Raw genomic sequence first — 15,434 nt, 5'->3', positions numbered from 1 at the left:
GCTGAGGGGCGTAGGAGAGTCACCGGGGTGGGGGTGTGTGTGTGTGTGTTGGGGTTCCCACACCTTCAGCCACCCTCTCTGCTTGTCCCTCCCCCTTAATTAGCAGCTCAGGAATTCACAAGCACCTCGGCTGTCTGTCGGCTGTCGGTGCTCACAACATGTGGAGGAAATCAGGTCACTCTCCGGGGATGGGAAGAGGTGGGGACCCAGGCCAAAAGAAGCACTCAGTGAAAAGCCAGTTGCAGACGGGAGGGAGTCGTGGTGTTGAACGCCGGAGCTGCCGGAGGGGTCTTTTGCCACCCCCCGCCCCTACCCCCTCCCCCCGCAACCGGCGAGTCTGGGACTTCAGCCAGGGTCTCCCGCAGAACCCTGTGGGTGTCCTTTCCCTGATGATGAGAATGCCACATTTCTCCTTCTCCTAGGCTGGAACAAGACATTAAAAAGTTAAAGGCCGACCTGCAGGCCAGCAGACAAGTGGAACAGGAGCTCCGCAGTCAGATCAGCTCCCTCTCCAGCACCGAGCGGGGGATCCGCTCTGAAATGGGCCAGCTCCGGCAGGAGAACGAGCTGCTGCAGAACAAGTACGTGCGCCTTGTGGGCCTTTGGTCACGAGCCAAGCGACCTCACTGTTCCTGTGGCTTCCAGGGACTGGAGCAAAAGATGTGTGATGACAAAGGGACCTGGCAGAGGGGGTTTTAAATGAAATGTTTAAAATCTTTAATGTAGTACCAGATATTCAACATGTTACAAAATCTATAAAAACTTGTTTCATCGCAACAGAACAGTTTATTAATATTACTGTTCTTTCTCTTTTCATTTATTAAGTTCTTCTCTTAGTTTAAAATAGTCATTGAGCTTTTGTGATACTATAAGTAAAACTGACGAGCAGTCGTTCTGCCACAATTTGAAAATCTTGCTCCTTTGAATGAAAGTTTCCAGAGGAAAAGACTCTATTTATTCATATCTGGAACTAAAAAATAACATAGAACTTTGATTTTATTTGAAGAGGCAAGCCAAAAGCCAGCTCTTCTGTGTGAATTTGTTTATGCTTCCCATTGATTCATCCTGGAATTACTTCTTGACTCAATATCGATCTTTTTTCTTTTTTAATCTCTCAGCAGTGTGTGCCTGGGGTAATGATTACTATGATAGGCTCTGGGCTTTCCCCATTGAAAGAGGGGTCGTTCAACATTCTTGAGGAACACAACTCAAAGCTAGAGCATTGTTTTTTTTTTTTTTTTTAAAGCATCATTTTTTTTTTTTTTTTTTTTTTTAAGATTTTATTTATTTATTTGAGAGAGAGAACGAGAGACAGAGAGCATGAGAGGGAGGAGGGTCAGAGGGAGAAGCAGACTCCCCGCTGAGCAGGGAGCCCGATGCGGGACTCGATCCCGGGACTCCAGGACCATGACCTGAGCCGAAGGCAGTCGCTTAACCAACTGAGCCACCCAGGCGCCCAAAGCTAGAGCATTGTAAGCACGTAACTTCTCCATTGCTTCTGACCCGTATACCTAATGGCTCACACTGACAGAGGGCATCTCACCTTACGCTGATACTCTGAGATGAACTCACCTTGTACTGATATAGAGAGCTGGGGGTGGTAGTAGGCAGGGAAGGGAATATGGCTGATATTTCTATCTGAAATTAAGCACCCTGTGACTCTAACTCCGGGGTCTATTTTGGGATACTTTGAGAAAACGTCTCACAGCTGGAAAAGGAAAGCCTGCAGCATGATAGTATTCAGGCAGAGAAAAACCTTCCCCATCCCACCCTTTACCTTGGCTTCTGTGGGGCTGGTTCCATCAGTAGTTCTTTGATCAACTCCGGTTCTCTCACGGTGCTTTGGGGCACAACTAGAATTAGTTGTACAGCTGTCTTTCCCTCTGATAGAAACTTGTTTTATCCTTTTTCCTGGATTGCCTTCTGTAGATCGCTTACCATAGTAGGGCAAAGGCTAGGTCTTATTCTGTATGTTGTTAGGCAGCTTGTTTGTTGGTGTTTAGGAATTGTTAAAGAATAACGACAATGTTTTTCCCGGGCACTCTGGAAGCTGACATTTATGATTTGCTGTTCAAAAGAGGAGCCACGTTTCTCCAGGGTTTCTAGTGGGCATTTCTAATGATGAAACTCTGTATGATAATCATTTCCATATAGATTACATAATGCTGTGCAAATGAAGCAAAAAGACAAACAAAATATCAGCCAGTTGGAGAAAAAGCTAAAAGCTGAGCAGGAAGCCCGAAGTTTTGTAGAAAAGCAATTAATGGAGGAGAAAAAAAGGAAGAAGTTGGAAGAAGCTACTGCTGCCCGGGCCGTGGCATTTGCTGCCGCGTCTAGGTATGTCCGTGCCGCTCCCCCCACCCCGACCCCCGACCCCGCTCCTGGCGCTGCATCTGAGGTGGGCCTGCCTTGCACCAAGACCCAAGACCAGCATGGGAGTTTGAGGCCTCAGGCAGGGTTGAAATACAACCATCACGCACTGATAGGTTGCCACCAAGTACTGTTTCCTGAGATGGCCAGGGCCCATCCGTACAACTTGCGCGGTCTTGTAACAGCTTCATCCCTCAGTGACCTCATCTAGGGAGCGGGATGTGGGCGTCACCATGCCTCCCACACCCAGGAGGCAAAGTGCTGCTTGTAAAAGGGTTTCCGGTCACTTTCTGTGTGGCCAACAACTACTAAACACTTGGAGAGATTCCAGTCTGGAATTCCATGCCCTTTATAGAACTGTCATTACTCTCTGCTCTCAGGTATATGTGTTTCTGAAGTTTTTATCTTAAAATAGAAGAAAGGAAAATCTTGGTTGCCCAAGTCCTTTGTATTGACTGACTGACTGCTCCTGTCTTTGTCAGGTATCAGCAAACTGTCACATGAGCTGGAAAAGATGAAAAAAACAAAACCATAAGTCATTATTAGATATCATTGAACTTGTGGAGGGTTGAGAATTGGGGACTACTTCTAACTATTGAAAAGTATTCAAGTATTCCAGAAACTGAATTCCAGCAAGGAGGGAAGAGCCTTAAGAGCCTTAAGAGCCTTCACTTTATGGCTTTTTCTTTTCTTTGGTTTTTTTTTTTTTGACTAGCAAAGTCCATCTGTGTGGCGGGGGTCAGTTATGGGTTTATAGTTGCAGAGTGAGGATACATTATGATTGATTTCATTTTAAATTTTTATCGTAATTTGTATTGATATAATTCTTTTTAAAAAAATATTTTTTTTATTTATTTGAGAGAGAGAGCACATGAGCAGAGGGAGAAGCAGGCTCCCCGCTGAGCAGGGAGCCCAATGTGGGACTCGATCCCAGGACCTTGGGATCATGACCCGAGCCGAAGGCAGACGCTTAACCAACTGAGCCACCCAGGCACCCTCGATATAGTATAATTCTACTGTAATTCTTCCTTAAGTTTTTCTTTTTTGTATGTGGCATGTTAAAAGCCTTCTTTTGGGTTCTGGCATTGGTAGAAGAACTGATGGATCATCATTTCACGTTTAAGGAAATAATAGCCAGAGAGAACTCTTTCCTCCTCTGGGCTCCTGCCTCCCCCAGCCAACTCTGTAGTGCAGATGGCTGAGCTCACTTGGCCCATCAGCATCCAGACAGACTCACAAGACACCTCACTAGCCTGCCTAGGATGTGGGGGTTTTGTTTGTTCATTCGTTTAAAGATTTGTAAGCACAGACCTCTGTAAAAAGTACACGTTTCTGAAGCACTTAGGCTTGCAGGAGATTTTTCTGAACAGTCATGCATGTGGCCTGTGCTGTCCTTAATTCATCCAGCACCTCCTACCCTGAAAAAAAGTCCACTGAGGAGGATATGACAGTTCCTTAACCGTATTGTTCAGTATCTTATGCCTGAGAATCAGTACATTGGTTTTAATCTCTTCCCTGACTCCCTTTTGCTTCCAGTCAAGCTTATTTGTTTTGATCTTATCCTTTGATGGTCCTCGTTTACCATCACTTAGGTAGAGGCTGTTTTTATTCTCAAGTAAATCTCAAGGTGTAAGTCCCTCACTGGACCTTCCTTTTTGGTAGGCAGAAGACACCTACCTTCTCCATCTGGCTGTTTCTGAAACCTAAACGGTTAATCAGCTTTGGACTGGCTATTGCCATCATCTTTTTTAGTTTGTTCTTCTTACAGCCCTGAGAAGCAACCTAACGCTCTGGCAACTTCATGACTCAAGAAAGTGAACTTTCCAAGGCATAGACCCTCAAAAGTGAAAAATTTTTTAGCTCACTGCCCCCTGCTGGAGATAGTACACATCCAGTTTCTTGCTCAGCTCCCGGGTACTGTCTCAGGTCAATGTGGCCTGGGGGGAGCTTGCTGCATTGGGAAGCTGGAAAGCCTCAGTTCTTATCCCTGGAGTTCTGTGACCTACCAGCTAGGTGAGGTTGGACTGGTATTATATCTGTGTAGTCTTAGTTTTCGTCTGTGGAAAATGGGACAATGTATCCTACCCTTGCAAAGAAGGCAGAATGGGTAAAGTACCTCACTTGGTGCCTGGTTCATATTAGATACCCAATTAATTGTCTCAGATCATTGTTGAAATTATCAAAGAACAGAGAATGAGTAGACTGAGCCAAAAGCTAAAACCGGACAGACTCTGGAGTATAAGAGAAATACCAATCTTGCAGCATAAGTAAACCTCTAGTCTTTTAAATCCTTTTCTTTCCTTCTCTTCTTTTGCAAAAGGGGGGAGTGCACCGAAACCTTACGGAATCGGATCAGAGAATTAGAAGCAGAGGGCAAGAAGCTCACGATGGACATGAAGGTGAAAGAAGACCAGATCAGAGAACTAGAACTGAAAGTTCAGGTATGGGGAGCACAAAAAACTTTCTCCTACTTGGATTCTCCTTCTGTGTTAGCTGTGTGCTCAGTGTTGCAATGTGGAGATGGTGCCTTTTTGTTTTATGAAGATTTTATTTTATTTATTTGAGAGAGAGAACACGAGTACACAGAGGGAGAGGGAGAAGCAGGCTCCCCACTGAGCAGGGAACCCGACACGGGGCTCGATCCCAGGACCCTGGGATCATGACCTGAGCCGAAGGCAGACGGTTTTGCTTAACCGACTGAGCCACCCAGGAGCCTTGAGATGGTGCCTTTTGATAATAGGCCAAATCCCACTGCATCTGAAAATCTCTGACAAAAAAAAAAGCTCTAGCCTTGTCCAGCTCATTCAAGTCATATTTAATTAGCCAGATTCTAATACAACCGGAAATGTTGACAGTCTTTTGACCCAGTTTATACCGGAATTTGTCCTACTGTAGATTCATTTCACTTTTTCAGGTTATAGGCTAGATTAGTGTGCTTTGGAGCTTTTGCATCTCTTCTTAGCCCTAACCCTCTGTCCATCGCCAGGGAATTGACTGTTCTGAATGGCTCTCAGCCTTGTAGATTGCAATTCTGAGCAGTGCATGATGGGGAAAGCGGCCAGTGCTGTGGACACAAACGCTGGGCGGTGTGTATCTTAGTCCGGTATTTGGCATTGGTTCTCCAAAGGGACATTTAAAAGTGATGTCACATACCGTGAAGTTACAGTAATTTGAATCACGTGGAACTGGTAGGGAATTATGGGCAAGTCGGTGGAGTAGGATAGATGCCCTAGAGACAGAGCCTAAAGTCTGCAGTAAAAGTAGCAGCACAAATGGATGGGGAACAGTGAGGACTGGTGAGAAAAAGGCTTCAGAACAGTTAGATAACTAGAAAAAAAGAATAAAATTAGAAGCTCATCTCATGGGGCGCCTGGGTGTCTCAGCTGGTTAAGCGTCTGCCTTCGGCTCAGGTCATGATCCCAGGGTCCTGGGATCATGATAGCCCCATGTCGGGCTCTCTGCTCAGTGGGGAGCCTGCTTCTCCCTCTCCCTCCTGCTCGTGCTCTCTCGCTATCCCTCTCTCAAAGAAATAAATAAATAAATCTTAAAAAAAAAAAAGCTCATCTCATACCATACAAAAAGAAATTTCAGATGGAGTTGAATAAAGGCAGAAAAGAAAAGCATTTTATTTTAAACCAGAATTTGATCTTGAAACCAGGAAAGACTTTCTTTTTTTTTTTTTTTTAAGATTTTATTTATTTATTTGACAGAGAGAGCACAAGCAGGTGGCGTAGCAGGCAGAGGGAGAGGGAGAAGCAGGCTCCCCGCTGAGCAAGGGAGCCCGATGTGGGGCTTGATCCCAGGACCCTGGGATCATGACCCGAGCCAAAGGCAGACGCTCAACCGACTGAGCCACCCAGGTGCCCCAACCAGGAAAGACTTTCTAAACAAAAATAATGGAAGAAATCATAAAGCAAAAAAAAAAGAAAAAAAAAATCAGTTGCAGTGAGTACAGATATTGCAACAAATATAAGGAATTAATATCTTGGTATGTAGGTAGCTCATAAAATTTGTTAAGCAAAGCTCAGATATTCAGGAAAATAGGTAAAGAATATGAAAAAATAATTCACAGAAGAAAAATAAATGGCTGATAAGAATATAAGAATATATCCTCATCAATCACCAAAGACCTATAGATTAAAATTAGATATCATTTATCTCCTGTGAAATTTCTGTTTCTTTTTTTTTAATTGCAGTAAATTTGGCACACAATGTTACATTAGTTGCAAATGTACAACATAGTAGTTCCACAACTCTGTATGTCATGCTGTGCTCCATGCAAGTCTGTCACCCTACAACCCTATGATGTTACAGTACCGTTGACTCTGTGCCCTATTCTGTACCTTTTATCCCCTTGACTTATTTATTCTGTAACTGGAAGCCTGTACCTCCCACTCCCCCTCACCCATTTTGCCCACCCCACCAAGTCTCTGTATCTTTGAGTCTGTTTCTGCTTTTGTTTGTTTGTTTGTTTGTTCCTTTGTTTTGTTTTGTAGATTCCTCATATCAGTGAATCGTATCTTTGTTTTTCTCTGTCTGGCTTATTTCACTTAGCATAGTATCTTCTAGGTCCATCCATGTTGTCACAAATAGCAAGATCTTATTCTTTTTTATGGCTGAGTAATATTCTGTGTGTGTGTGTGTGTGTGTGTGTGTGTGTGTGTGTGTGTGTTCATCTTCTTTATCCATTCATCTCTCAATGGACACTTAGGTTGCTTCCATATCTTGGTTATTGTAAATAATGCTACAATAGACATAGGGGTGCATATCTCTTTTGGAATTAGTGTTTTTGTTTTCTTTGGGTAAATACCCAGTAGTGGAATTACTGGATCATTTGGTATTTCTCCTTTTAATTTTTTGAGGAGCCTCTGTGGCCGCACTAGTTTGCATTCCCACCAGTAGTGCACAAGGGTTCCCTTTTCTCCACATCCTCACCAACACTTGTTAGTTCTTGTCTTTTTGATAATAGCCATTCTAACAGGTGTGAGATGATTTTGTGGTTTTGATTTGCATTTTTCTGGTTAGTGTTATTGAACATCTTTTCATGTGTTGGCCATCTTATGTCTTCTTTGGGAAAATGTCTGTTCAGATCCTCTGCCCATTTTTAATCAGATTATTTGGGTTTTTTGGTGTTGGGTTGTATAAGTTCTTTATATATTTTGGATATTAATCCTTTGCAGAATATATCATTTGCAAATATCTTCTTCCATTCGGTAGGTTGCCTTTCCATTTTGCAAAAGTTTTTTATTTTGGTATAGTCCCAGTAGCTTATTTTTGCTTTTGTTTCCCTTATCTCTTGTGAAATTAGCAAAGAGTTTTTAAATAATAATATCAGCCTGGGTGAGGATGAATGAAACAGGCCTCATAATTGCTGGTGGAAGTATAACTTTCTGGAAAGGGTCATATACTTTTTAAGTATTTCCCATTTTACAACTCCTGCTTAAGATAAATATTTAAAAATCTCGTCAATGATTGATATACGAAGATGTTCATCATAATGGTATATAAATGAAAAAAAAAAAAACCTTAACTAAGAAAGGGAGATTTGTTTCATAAATTATGATACATGTAAGTAGGAATATTATACAGCCATTAAAAATTACATTTCCAAAGAACAGTTGAGATTATATAAGTTTTTTAAAAACTGTATACAAAACTGTCTATAGTATGATTTCATTTATGCTAAAAGATACACATATGCTTATAAAATATTAAAGGGAAATATATAGTTTTTCACAGTGTCAGGATATGGAGTGATTTTCATTTTCTTCCTTGAACTTTAATATATTTCTAAATTCTCTATAATATGTTTGGATTTCTCTCTTAAAAAATTAAAATACCTGTATGTGTATATATATACATATACATATATGCACACACACATATATAATATGTATTAAAATATATATTGAATATATTACATATTTTATATATTAAATAAATGTATTATTATATATCATATGTTACATATTATATATAATATAAAATAAATATATGATATATATTAATATATATTATATATTATATATATGGGCTACATTACCAGATGTTTTAAGTGGGCTTATTCTGCAGTATGTCCTGTCAAAATAATGAACACTTTTGTAATTTTTAGTGCAGGTTGAGAGTAGAGTTTTGGCAAATTTGATTACAGCAACATTTGCAGCTGGTAGCAAGGAACAAGTTCTTTGTGGTTCTTCTGAATTAGGCTTGTGAGAAAGTGTTTCATTTGGAGACAGTCCCTTGTTACTAGAAACAGCCCAACACAGTCAAATTTATCTACTAAAATATTTTTGTATGTCTTATCATCATATAAATACATCTTGCACTTAGAGGGATCTAAGTGGTGAGGTCTTAACCCATGAAACACCAGGATTCTGTATTCTAGGGACCAGGTCAGTAATAGCGGGATTTTATTTGTGATTTCAGGCTAATTTGTAGACATCGATGCCCAAACTATCTTGTAACATCTTGCTGCTTTGATGATGTTGATAGGAGCTTCGGAAGTATAAGGAAAACGAGAAGGACACTGAGGTGTTAATGTCAGCCCTCTCGGCCATGCAAGATAAAACACAGCACCTGGAGAACAGTCTGAGTGCAGAGACGAGAATCAAGCTGGACCTGTTCTCTGCACTGGGGGATGCAAAGCGACAGCTCGAGATCGCCCAAGGTAGGAGAGCAGCGGGCCCCAGATGAAGTGGTATGGCTAAGAATGCACAGGGACGCAGAGAGCAGGGTCCCTCAGAGCTCAGAACCAAAGGCATTCAGTTTTCTTTTTAAGTGGTTTGAGAAGTGCCCAACATTGATATTTAGGAATCATCACATTAATTCATTCTGCAGACATATTTTGAGGTGAGAATATGTCAAGTGCAGGGCATCCAGAGAAGAGTATGAATTTCTGTGCTCAAGGAGCTCACGGTGTTGTTGAAGAAATAGAGAGCTGCAGAGCCACCAAAAGGTGCTGGTGCTGCGGTATGTACAAGGTGGTGGGAACAGAGGGAGAAGCAGAGACCAAGCCCGTGTGGGAGTTCGAGAGGGCTCTTTCCCAGGGGAACTGGTGTCTGAGCTGGGTTTTGAATGATGAGCAAGGGTCAGCCCAGTGAAGAAGCAGTGTAGGGGGGTAAGGGGCAGAGAGGCCTGGAAACAGAAGAAACCGCTTGGGCCAGGCCAGGGAAGCTGTGTTCCACGTGGTTACAAACGAGCAGCCTCTAGAGAGCCGGCTCTTCACTCAGCAGGTCTTTCCTGAGGCCTACTGTGTGCCAGGCACTGTGAGGTCCCCCGAGGGGACAGGCAGCCACAAGCAAGCACAGAGCGGAGCAGATGCTGATGGGTGCGGGGATGGAAGTGAAACAGTGTCAGGCAGGATGTGTGAGCGTGTCCCCGTGGGGCCAAGGGTTCCACGTGGTGGTGGTGGAAGATCCTTTGAACAGGGAGCATTTGAGCAGAGGCTGAAAGTAAGAGAGTGCGTGAGCCATGTCAGTCTGGCGGGGGGGAAAGCACTTCAGGGGGAAGGAGCACCTGGCAGCCGGTGGGGCTGCAGCCTGAGAGATGGGCAGAGTTGTTGGAGTCAGCAAGTCAAGACTGGTGGGAACCACATTCCGCCAGACTTGGTAGCCCATGGGAGGACTTTACTCTGAGGGACTCGAAAAGCTTTGGAAGGTTTCTGAACAGAGGCATGACACAGTCTGATGAAAAGCAATTTAGATTTTGTCCAAGAATTTGATTAGCCAGCAACAGATTACTGAAAAAATTTTCAAACACTTGGACTTAGTAGAAGGAGAAGAGTATTTCAACACGTACTTAAAGAGCATTTGAAGCATTGTACTAGAAGCTAAAGGGGAGACAAAGATGAACAAGACGCAGTCTAGTGGGGGGATCGACTAGGGCAGTGGGGCTCAAACTTTTTGGTCTCAGGGACCCCTCTACACTGTTAAAGTTATTGAGTTCCCCAAGGAGATTTTTTTCCAAGTGGGTTATATCTATCAATACTTACCTATTAGAAATTAAAAATTTAAAACATTTATTAATTCATCTTTAAAATAACATAATAAACATAACTCAACATATTTTTATGAAAAATAACTATATTTTCCAAAGCCAAAAAAATTTGAGAAAAATGGCATTGTTTTACATTGAGCAAATCTCTTTAATTTCTGACTCGGTAGAAGATACTTCATTTCTCATCTCTGTTTCTACATTCAGTCTGTTGTAATTTTACTTGCATGTTGTTTTTGGAAGACTCCACTTACCCCAGGAGGGAATGAGTGTGAAGAAGGCAAATGATGTGTTAGTATTATCACGAAGCTGGTTTGGACCCTGTGGACCCCGTGAGAATTACTGCACTTGGGCAAGCCAAGCAGAAAGGCCTACTGCCTTTAGGTAGAGGTAGGAGGGCTTGAAAAGCCAGAGCAGAGATCAAGGGTGGCTTCATGAGGGAGGGGACATGGAGTGGGCTTTGAAGGATGAATTCTGAGAACAGAGAGTGGCAGGGAAGAACGTTGTTACCTGAGGGACTCGTGTAAGGCAAGGCAAGAAATGCTGGGAATGTCCAGGTGAGCAGTCCAGTGGCTTCCAGCTGGAGGACATGGGAGATTAGGAGAACCATAAATGAAGCCATACTAGAGAATGTATTCCCTAGATTTTCAGGAGGAAGGGGGTGACGTGTTCTGGCCATCATTTTGGAATAGCAACGTGAAAGATGGATTTGAAGGTGAGATTGGGTGGACGAAGAGGGGCCTGTGAGGAAGCGGTCACTGTCTTTCATCTAAGAGGTGAGGCTTGGGGGAGGGGGGAGATGGTCCAGGCAGGGAGTGAAGGAGAGTGGAGGCACCCGAGGGGTGTGGGAGGATAAAGTTCCCAGGAGCAAAGGAAAAAAGAGCAGGAAAGATTCGAAGGATAAAAAGAGAGAATGAGTTTGGTTGGAGATGTTCTGATTTGAAGTGGCTTCCTGACGGCCAGGTGGAAGATTGTCATCAGTCAGTGGGAATTTAGGGTCTAATACCCAGAGAGAGGCCCAAACCCCGGGAGAAGGGAGAAATATAGAAGTTGTGAGAAGCGAACAGAACCGTAGGAGTGGCTTGGGTTGGCACAGGGGTAGAGCAAGAAGAAGAGTAGGCTGAGGGTCAGGCGGATTACTGTGGACTCAGGGGAAAGCATTTAAAAAGAAGGTTCCTGGGAATTCTGCTTTCAAGCTGAACTTCTGACCATACACTGGCTTTTTTGCCCTCCTGGCTCAGCTTGCTGAGAAGTAGCCACCCCTCTCTGACTCGTTTCATTGACTTGGATTTGTCCACTTGGAGGAGCTAGCCCCCGGAGTGAGGAGCACCTGGTCGCAGGGTAGCCGAGGGGAGTTTGGCTCACCAGCACAGCTTCCTTGTCAGCCCAGGAATTCCTATAAAGCGACAAAAAAAGCAAAGAGAACTGCCTTTTCCAAAGCTCTGGGAATGTTTGCATGTTGCTGATTAAAAAAATCAAACTTAAATCTGCCTGGAAAAAAAAAAGATACGGTGGCTCATCTCTCAGATGCTGTTAGGTATTTTATTCATCTGAGGCTTATTTTGTTCAAAGGGAAGGAGGCTATTTGATGCTTACTTGAAGCCGAGGGGACATGAAGGCAGTCAGGGGGCAGTTCCTTTCCATGGCTCTGCTGCCTTCCCCACTACTTCCCTCCACTGTCAAGCTCAGAATATTCTAATAAGGATCCAACTTTGTAATTCAAATCAAACCCCTTGTTGCTTTTCTGCTTCCTACTCTCAATATCATTTGCTTCATCCCAGTTCCAAAATGACTTTCATCTCTCTCACATTCTTTTTAAAAACGTGCCACCGTGCTCTCTTAACATTTCAGATACATTACCGTCTTCCGTAGGAATCAAAATGAGTGCAACTCAAATGCAACCTCTCTCTTTTTTTTTTAAGCATTTAAATTTCTGAGGGGCTACTCCTAAGTGTTCTTCCCCGAGTAGACCAAGGAACTTCAAAGCGTGATGGAAATGACACGGGCTTTGGAACACTGGTGCTGGGTTTAAATCTTGCTCTACCTCTTAATAACTAAATGACTTTGGGCAAGATACATAACTTGCAGAGCCTCAGCTTTCTACTGGGCTGGGCACTAGGGATCTAGCAGTGAATAAAGATGTAGACACAGTTTCTGCCCTCATGGAGCTCATAGACCACTGGAGAAATGATGGACACGAGTCATCACCAGATGAGTAGTTACAAGAGATGGAAGAAGGCCGTACATAGGGGTGAGGACTCTGGAGCCAGACCGCATGGAGCCGGGTCCTGGCTCTGTCATTCAACCTCTCTCTGCCTCAGTTTCCTCATCCATAAAATGGATGATGATGATGATGATGATGATAATTCCCATGTCACAGGGTCATTGTGCTGAATAAACAAGTCTACGTAAACACTTAGAACGGGACCTGGCTTCATGCGTGTTAGCTACTGTAATTATTATCCTTATTAGAAGAAAGTGACGAAAAGGCAAGTGTAGGGTGTGTTGAGAATCTAGGAACTGGGGGGCAGGGTGGGGTCTGATTTAGAAGGGAGGGTCAGGGAAAGCCATGTGAGGAAGTGGAAACCTCAAGAGTGAACACAGAGAGAGCAGGAGAAGCATGGAAAGGGAAGCGGCCCAAGGCAGGCAAGAGTTGGTCGGATCTAGAAACTGAGCATAGCGAGGGAGGGTGTGCTGCAGTGTTGTGCGAGCGTCCAGCCGGGGGCACGATGCCCAGAGGCAGGGGCGAGCACGCTGAGTACGTGGGGGCCCCCGGTGCAGCGGCTGCAGAGCCTCGTGTATCTTCTGTCAGAGCACCTGGACGCGGAGGGTGCTGGGACTGACTCTGCGGCCTCAGTTGTTCTCTGTGCCTGGGGCCTGACACTCAGATATCCAGCCTCCCAGAAAAATAGTCCAGCTCAAGAGGTGCAGCCTTAGTGCAAAATCCCCACCCTCTGAGGCTGCCGTAGGCCGCTGTCGTGCTCAGAACGTGGCTCCTGGAAGTGACCTGTTTGCTTGTCACACCTACATAAACAGAGTCCCTTTTCAAAAACCTGCAAAACCATGGCCCACAGGCCAAATGTGGCCTGCTGCCTGTTCTTGCACCACCCGTGGGCTAAGAATGGTTTTTGTATTTCTCCAAGTTAAAAAAAAAGAAAACAACAAAGTCTGTGGCTCACAATGCGTAAAATATTTACTATTTGGCCCTTAACAGGAAAAGTTCCTACCCTTACAGCCCGCCAGAGCTGGAGCGGAATGCACTTGGGGCTGGCCCACGACAAGGGCATCGTGTTAGAGGAGCCCTCCCTTCCCACTAATGGTGGCTCTTTGATCTTCCAGGACAAATTCTTCAGAAAGACCAGGAAATCAAGGACCTTAAACAGAAGATAGCTGAAGTCATGGCCGTCATGCCCAGCATAACGTACAGTGCCGCCACCAGCCCCCTGAGCCCCGTTTCCCCCCACTACTCTTCCAAATTTGTGGAGACCAGCCCCTCTGGACTCGATCCCAATGCCTCTGTTTACCAGCCCCTGAAGAAATGAAGACCAGCTGCGGGTTTTGCCCAACCATTTGGTTACCAGAAGGCACCACAAAGGAACGTCTCTGGCAGTCAAGATAAAAAAAAAAAAAAAAAAAAGTTTATATTGTATTTTGTGGGACTGTATATGTTGTCGTTTTTAAAAAGGGGGGGAAGATAACATCCAAGTCTGATTAGAACTGCCCATCAGTTTTTCTTGTAAATTTTTAGAAGACCTCACAGAACTTTGCAGTTTATTTTTCTCGACCAATACATTAAAACCACTCTTGGATTTCAAGTAGCCAATTTTGCCTTTTATGTATTCTTACAGTTTCCTCTTGAAGAAAAAAAAAAAGCAGGGTTTTTGCTTCTCAATCCTTTCTTTTGGTTTTGTTCTTAAATAAGCAAGCAAAACCTGCACATTGGATTCATATGGGATGCTAATGAAAACGTTTCCTTTCTAGAGAAGGGTTAATAACCTCACACGGCTTTGATTTTATAGCTGCATCACAGAAGATGATTCTTGATATTACAGAAAACAAAAGTTGATTACCCCTCCAAGGACCAAACAAATTCCGGGAGTGTCATTTAAGCCGAGGGGAGCAAGGTGATGAGACTAGCTGTGAGAGTGTCACCGGGGGTTGTGTCGGAAACATTCCTGTTCCCCTTGGGGGTGCAGTCCTAGAAAATTGCTAGCAGTGCCTTGGGAAAAGACATTTCAAGAGGAAACTTGCTGATTTTAAACTGTTTTCCCCCTTTACCATCATCTGTCTTCTGTCTGTGTCGAGCTCACTGCGGATCCTGCTGGAAACTGGTGGGTAGCGGGGCTCTTCGTGACCGCCGCTGCTCCAGCCCCTGTGCCCTTCCAGAGAAGGCACCAAGGCGTTCTGGACTCGTCCTGAGGCAAGCACCTCGGGGCGGGGAGCTGGGCGGTGTTTGTATGCCAGAGACTACGGTGACAGCTAATTAACAAGCTGCCGTTCTAAGTTCGGGGTTTGTTTGTTTTTTTAATTTCATTTCATTTAACTGTGCTTTCCTCTCTTCATCATCTTGTGTTTGATGATTTAAAAGAAACGACTATTCCTCAGCTCTTGTGCCAAGGAGGGTTTTTTTTTTAAGAGTTTAAACTCAAAACTCTGCACAAAGATTTCAGTATCAAGTGTATATCAGACACTTGGAGAAAAGTGTTTGGCAACTTTTGGAAGTGTTTAAGAATCAGGGTGGGGGTGGGGGGAGGGGCTGGGAGAGGGAGGGGCAAAGCAAAATTGTATTGGGAAACTAGGAAAATTAAGAAACCAAATAGATTGGTTTGGCTTCCTTGCCATGGATTCTGGAAGGACACAGTTCTTCTCAAATTTCCTGTTAATTGGCATGTACGTCATATTTAAAGCAGATTAAGTAGGACAAGCAAGTCAGCAAAATAGAAGTATTAAAAAGAATCATCCTTTTAATCACAGATCTTATTTTGGGGTTAAAAAAACTTCTAGCTTTAGCCAGGTGTGCATGTTGCTGCCATTTTGCATTTTTGAATCATCTTGTGTAATTGTTGCCATGG

At 43.8% G+C, this 15,434-nt stretch overlaps 1 protein-coding gene across 2 annotated transcripts in view; it reads left to right on the top strand.

The window, feature by feature from the left end:
- The window catches only part of MACO1 (macoilin 1), a 58,024-nt gene extending 43,847 nt beyond the window's left edge, over nucleotides 1-14,177 (top strand). The window contains exons 7-11 of one of the 2 annotated variants that reach the window (XM_036114981.2): nucleotides 423-581; nucleotides 2,155-2,337; nucleotides 4,691-4,811; nucleotides 8,863-9,037; nucleotides 13,702-14,177. In XM_036114981.2, the coding sequence (XP_035970874.1) occupies nucleotides 423-581; nucleotides 2,155-2,337; nucleotides 4,691-4,811; nucleotides 8,863-9,037; nucleotides 13,702-13,904 (841 nt within the window). In that variant the 3' untranslated portion in view covers nucleotides 13,905-14,177. Of the gene's footprint in view, nucleotides 1-422; nucleotides 582-2,154; nucleotides 2,338-4,690; nucleotides 4,812-8,796; nucleotides 9,038-13,701 lie in introns of those variants that run through there. The other variant, XM_078073620.1, reaches the window with a different exon arrangement.
- The last annotated feature ends 1,257 nt before the right edge of the window (nucleotides 14,178-15,434 follow it).

This window comes from Halichoerus grypus, chromosome 5 (assembly GCF_964656455.1).
Source record: "Halichoerus grypus chromosome 5, mHalGry1.hap1.1, whole genome shotgun sequence".
Classification (NCBI taxonomy): domain Eukaryota; kingdom Metazoa; phylum Chordata; class Mammalia; order Carnivora; family Phocidae; genus Halichoerus; species Halichoerus grypus.
The sequence above is the reverse complement of the archived record's forward strand: the minus strand, read 5'-3'. Positions and strand labels throughout refer to the sequence as shown.